Raw genomic sequence first — 6,081 nt, forward strand, 5'->3', positions numbered from 1 at the left:
AAAAAATTGCCGTGGCTCGAAAGTACGTCGACTGGCGTGCTCCAAAATAGAACGTTTAATATGGGAGCATAGCAGTAACAACTATACTCAATTTCAAACATGTGGGTCAAACGGTTCTTGAGTTATCGTTGACCGTAGCCAAATGTTGACGGACGGACGGACGTACGACGGACGACGACCCATGGCAATAGCTCAGCTTGACGATGTCAAGGTGAGCTAAAAAGCTAGGAGAACCCTGAGAGGCCGTTATTCTCGTATTAGGATATCCAACGTCAGCTGGTAAACTGAATACCAACGTGAGAGGGTTTTTCCGTGTGTTACGCGGTGACAACAGGAGCGCGTAGGGGCGCGTGAACATCATCAGCGAGAGAGGGGTTGTCCGTGGGTTGCGCGGCGGTGACAGATTCTGTAGGAGCGCTGCGTGCGTGCGTTTGTCCGATGCTGTAGATGCTGTAGGAACCAATGTTGTATGTGTATGTTGTATATGTGTTGTTATGTTGTATGTGTATGTTGTATGTGTTGTTATGTTGTATATGTGTTGTTATGTTGTATGTGTTGTTATGTTGTATATATGTGTTGTTATGTTGTATGTGTGTTGTTATGTTGTATGTGTATGTTGTTGTATGTGTGTTATTATGTTGTATGAGTGTTTGTCCGCAGGACGTCATCGAGCTCCTGGAGAAGCGAGTCAAGTCTCGATTCTCACACCGGCAGATCTACATGTTCAGCGGTCTCTCATTCGAGCAGTACGTGGGTTTCTATGCCTCGAGCCTCTCTCTCCCTGCCAGCTTTCCCGACAGAGCGTTCAGGAGCAGGTGGAATGAACACGTCAAGGTACGAACTCCGACGTCGTTCTATCTCGTCTCGTCGACTGGCACGTCTGTTCCTTCGCCATCGCGAAGTGCGTGTCAGTTGGATAGCAATGATAAAATTTCGCATATTTCTATGAATGACAATGTTAAGGATATGCTCAAGGTTTAAAGGGGTAAACAAGAATGTTGTGTTTAAGTCGTTGGCTCCTTAACGGCAGTGGTGTATGAATGCAGGCGGTCAACTGTAAAGTTGATACAATAATCCTAACACGTTTCCACTTTGAGCTGTGATTTTTTTCGTAATTTGATCTGTTTGTTTGGGTAATTACTGACGCTACGGCTTCACGTGATTCTCTTACAGAGTCTGTGTGCAGACGAGAGTGTGCTGGCTACACTACAGCGTCTCTATGACAACAGTAGAGACGTTGGCGTCTTCCATAGGCTGATGGTGAGGCCCAACATCTCACTCAATGCTATACGTGTGATCAATATGAAATTAGTGGCAATAGAATTCAAAAGTGATATAGAATAGATAATAGTAACAGAGGAAGGGGACGCATTCAAAAACAAAATTCGTATTTCGCAATCGCAAGTGAATCGACGGTGTGAAAATGGTGTTCTGGTGACAGAAACGGTTGGGGCAAATTCGTTCGCATAAAACCATACTAGCATGTTGCACTCTCACGAGCGTGATGACTGCACGAGTGTGGCAAAAGCCCTCACTCTCGCACTTAAGCATGTGAGGAATCCTATGTTAGTTGAGTGTGTTTGTCTGATGGCAGCTGCTGCCGTTGAGCAAGGTGGAGGAGACGCAGCCGTACCCGCAGGCGGGTCATGTCGTAGAGTCTGGGAGGAGGCTGAGCATCGACACCAAGGCTGCGATGCTGCACGGTGCGTCCTTATCCTCCTCGCACACACTCTGCAACATTCTACCCATACGTGTTTGTTCTCTTACCTTCTCTAATTCACTACAGCACTCTATCTACGCTTGCTTCCTTACTTTCTCTAACTCATCAAAGTGTTTTATCCACGTTTGGTCCCCAAATTTCTCCTCGTACACTCTGCAACATTCTACCCTCACGCGTTCTCTTACCTTCTTCAATTCATCGAAGCATTCTCCCCACATTTTGTTTCCTTGCCTTCTCCAATTCTCCGCAGCGTTTCTATGTAACCGTGTGTGCCAACTGCATGATTTTTACAAAAGTAGGTGGGACCGTCAGTGGGCTGTAGTCGTCCCTACCGACTAATAGCATAAACGTATGTGTATATAGAATGTGTTTTCTACGCGTGTTCATGGAAATACAGGGACTGCAATGCAGTGTGTTAGCAGAGTGTCGCTTAATGCTCTGAGTTAGAATGCACCTTAGACTTGCCATTCGGTTTTTGGTTACGTCGGTAGAACGTCTCGTTGTTATATTGTGTTGTTATGACGAGAGATTTACATATCTATATATATATATATATATATAATATATATATGGGAGATTGGTCTGTTACAGGTGTGTCAGTGCTGGAGCTCTGTTTGATCATCGCCATGACTCATCACACGCAGATATTCGACGGAGAGCCGTTCAACTTTGAGATGATTTATAATGGTGAGCCATCTCTCTCTCTCGTGATGGGGACTGTCAGCTTTATATATCGATGCTATTTGTCTTCTGTTCCTTAATATGTCGTCATTTGTTTTCTTAATTGTGTTTGTCTCGTGTTTATATTGCAAACGGAAATTTTAGTAGATTGCGCTCGATAGTATTATAATGATTTATTAGCGCAAACATTTATACAAGGAGCATGAAAGATCGTCAAACCAGCTGTTGCAGCAATGATGTTATTTCAGAATTGTTTAAAGATGTTCTTGGTATTAGTGGATCTTATTAATATTAGTAGATATATTCTTATTCATTATGTCTTTTTATTTGACATGATCTCTATCGTTAGTATATTTGACATGATCTCTATCGTTAGTATATTTGACATGATCTCTATCGTTAGTATATTTGACATGATCTCTATCGTTAGTATATTTGACATGATCTCTATCGTTAGTATATTTGACATGATCTCTATCGTTAGTATATTTGACATGATCTCTATCGTTAGTGTCAATATTGTATATTGTATATTCTGTCATTATTGTCTCGCTAAATACAGATGAATGCTTTGTTCGCAGAATATCATAAGTTTGCCATGAAGAGATCTGCAGTGCAGAAGTATAGTCGTGCCGTAGTGTTGAAGGTGAGTGTAGACATTCTGACGCTTCCATGCAATTGCCGCCTTGCCATTTATCTCTGATTCTCGTTCGCTTAAAATTTATCCTTTCCTCGCGTTTCTCTAATCGTCATTTCTGATTCGTCGCAGGCATTCGAACACCTGCAGGCTCTAGAGTTTGTCGTTCCGACCACAGAGGGCAGCAGCGGTAACATCCAGAAGGAATACAAACTGATGTCGTTGCTAGTGGAGCCTGGTCAGGTGGCGTCCACGCTACAGACGTACGCTGGCCTGCCCACCGAGATACAGCAGTGGGCACAGAGCAGCATTTGCTAGCCTAGAGAGAGAGAGAGAGAGAGAGAGAGTGTGTGTGTGCGTGCGTGCGTGCGTGCGTGTGAGAGAGAGAGAGAGGAGGTGTGTGTGTGTGTGTGTGTGTGTGTGTGTGTGTGTGTGCGTGCGTGCGTGCGTGGCGGCGTGCGTGCGTGCGTGCGTGCGTGTGTGTGTGTGAGAGAGAGAGAGAGAGAGTATAAGAGAGAGAGAGAGAGAGAGAGAGATTCGTTTCGTACGACATAGAACGGACAACGTTGTAGGAATGTCGCTTCCACAGTCGCCCGCTCTCATTACATTCCTTTATCTGCCGATGATACCCTCAAAAGTTATGGTCACTGGTTCAAGGAGAGAGAGCGAGAGAGAGAGAGAGAGCAAGAGAGTTTGCAGTGCCTCGATTATTCGAATGTCGATGTGCAAAAAAAGGAGATGAGCTTGCACTGGCTGTAGTATGGGGGCGGGTCAGTCATTGGCTGGAGTCAGGGGCCTCGTCCGCTGCGGTGGAATGATGGTGATGGTGGTGGTGGTGCATGCGTGGTATGTGTGTGTACGCTAGCAGCAGCAGCTGCGGTTTCGTAGGAGAGAGGTGCCCCCCCCTTGCTTCTAAATGCGGTGTGATTGATGGGTGTTGGGGTTACCCTCTCTTGCTCTCTCGCCGGGTTTTGCTTTCTCTGTTTACATTCCCGCCGTATATTTCATTCTACCTCGGCTGCCGCAGCAGCAGTATTTGATTGTGTGGGTCGGCCGGCTGTCGCATGGTTTGTGTATGAGATGCTTAATAATAAAACTGTATTTATCATAATTATAATTGTTATTTGTCTTTGTTGCTAGATTTACAGCCGCTTTCGTTTCAACAACAATAAGTAGTTGCTGACAATGTGCTCGTGGGAAGGTAGCATGACAACTAGTAGGGTTTCATCGAAGCTAGTTGTAGTTGTTTAAAGCCCTCCAACTCATATGCACACGGTTGTTTGCAAAGATTGTTTCGTAAATGTGAAATTATAGAATGAAATACAAATCAAAACAGTATTCGGTGCGTCCGTGTGAGTGTATGTTTACAAGTACAAAAATGTGTATACACAGACACGGACACACACACACACACGCATGCCGCACGCACACGCACGCACGCTTACAGACATTCGTGGTTATGTGTAAACGTGCGTAACAACGGGGAATTAAAGATACATATATGAACTAGCTAGCCCATACTATGAGATAACTGTATGTGCCACGATGTGAGAAATTGCAATTGCTCGGGAGTAGGTGACCCCCGCTAACCTCTCTCTCTCGCTCTCGCTCTCTCTCTCTCTCTCTCTCTCTCTCTCGTTTTACTAACTTAGCACGACTTCCAAAACGATGTATGTAAAAGATGTAGAATATGTAGTCACGTACGAAGTGTCTGGGGAGAGGTATATATATTATATATATATATATGATATATATATAATATAATATATATTATATAACTAGCTGCGGGTACCCGCTGCGCTGGGTAAAATCGTGCTACTAATTCATACTATATACTAATAATGGGACACGAGTAGGAACACATTGGATAAACATCGACAATGACATTGCACCGAATATCAATATTTAGAAATCGTCTATATAAGATAATAAGCATAGGGGAAAAAACTGTTACGTATGACATTTATATGACAGCACAACCCAACTTAGAACACCTGAGACATAATATTAATAGTAATATGGCTCATAGGGTCTATGTCCCCCAGTATACCGGAACGTACCCTGGTGGCTATTTGATATGGTTAGTGTTAGGGTTGGGGTTGGGGTTAGGGAGTAGGCGTAGGCGACTCCCTAGACTCGTTAGTTGAGTAGGCCGAGGTACGGTCGCATATTAGATAGTACCCAGGGTACGTTCCGGTAATACCCACGGTACCCAGGGGTACGTTGCCGCCAGTATCCCGGGGGGGGGGGGGACATGCACCACAGACCCTCTCAGCAGTAAATATGGAGTAAATGACAAAAAGCTATTGTTTATTAAGCAGCATTACGAATGGGTTGGACTTTTCCGTTTGAAAGACTCTTGATAAACAATGTTTTTCGTGTTATCTCTGGTGCAAATATGTAGAGATTCGTGGCGTATCCAACGTGTAAGCTCCCCACGTACAGCTATCCATTGTGAGATCGTACGCCGAATAAAAGAACATTCCATAATATAGTATAAGATAGAGACAAGGCCAGCGAGTGGGGTCTGTGTCCACTGGATATTGTCTAGTGAATGCTTGCGTGCCAACCATGCAGATTTGAAATTAAGAAATTTTTTGTATGAATCAGAAAAATGCATAGCTTTTGGAATGGTACAATGCCATTCTCAAATCGTAGCATCTGAACCGAAACTCTGAACTGAGAGTGAGTAGTACTCTGAACTGGTCGTGGTTATGCCTGTTTAATTCGATTTCGTTTCGGTTTCACAAATACCAGCAAGCTGATGAGATCATGAGGTGAGGGCAAGAAAATCAATAGTCATAGGCTGTGCTGACATTTGTGTGAAGATTGCCGAATTGAGAGGTTTTTCACGTATTTTTCGGCGAGTTTGACGTTTGACAGGTTTTTTTCAAGCTACGAACACGCCCGGGTAAATAAGAGATGGCCCTGTGAAAATTGCATCCAGATCGCTTGGGCGGTTTTGGCCCGCCCTATAGGGAAGATACATAGATAGATAGATAGATAGATACATACATACGAACTCAATATATATATTAGATGA

At 44.0% G+C, this 6,081-nt stretch overlaps 1 protein-coding gene across 1 annotated transcript; it reads left to right on the plus strand.

Moving 5' to 3' along the window:
* Window positions 1–203: 203 nt before the first annotated feature.
* LOC106814576 (origin recognition complex subunit 4-like) lies at window positions 204–3,356 on the plus strand. The gene is made up of 6 exons (XM_014818916.1): window positions 204–211; window positions 648–834; window positions 1,174–1,260; window positions 1,595–1,703; window positions 2,983–3,047; window positions 3,171–3,356. Exons 1-6 carry the CDS (start codon window positions 204–206, stop codon window positions 3,354–3,356), a joined length of 642 nt encoding a protein of 213 aa, XP_014674402.1.
* The last annotated feature ends 2,725 nt before the right edge of the window (window positions 3,357–6,081 follow it).

Source organism: Priapulus caudatus, unplaced genomic scaffold (assembly GCF_000485595.1).
Source record: "Priapulus caudatus unplaced genomic scaffold, Priapulus_caudatus-5.0.1 Scaffold947, whole genome shotgun sequence".
Taxonomy (NCBI): Eukaryota; Metazoa; Priapulida; class Priapulimorpha; order Priapulimorphida; family Priapulidae; genus Priapulus; species Priapulus caudatus.

Coding starts and splice junctions, on each gene's coding strand:
- LOC106814576 (XM_014818916.1), top strand. Junction 835..1,173: donor GGTGGAATGAACACGTCAAG/GTACGAACTCCG, acceptor ATTCTCTTACAG/AGTCTGTGTGCAGACGAGAG. Junction 1,261..1,594: donor GCGTCTTCCATAGGCTGATG/GTGAGGCCCAAC, acceptor GTCTGATGGCAG/CTGCTGCCGTTGAGCAAGGT.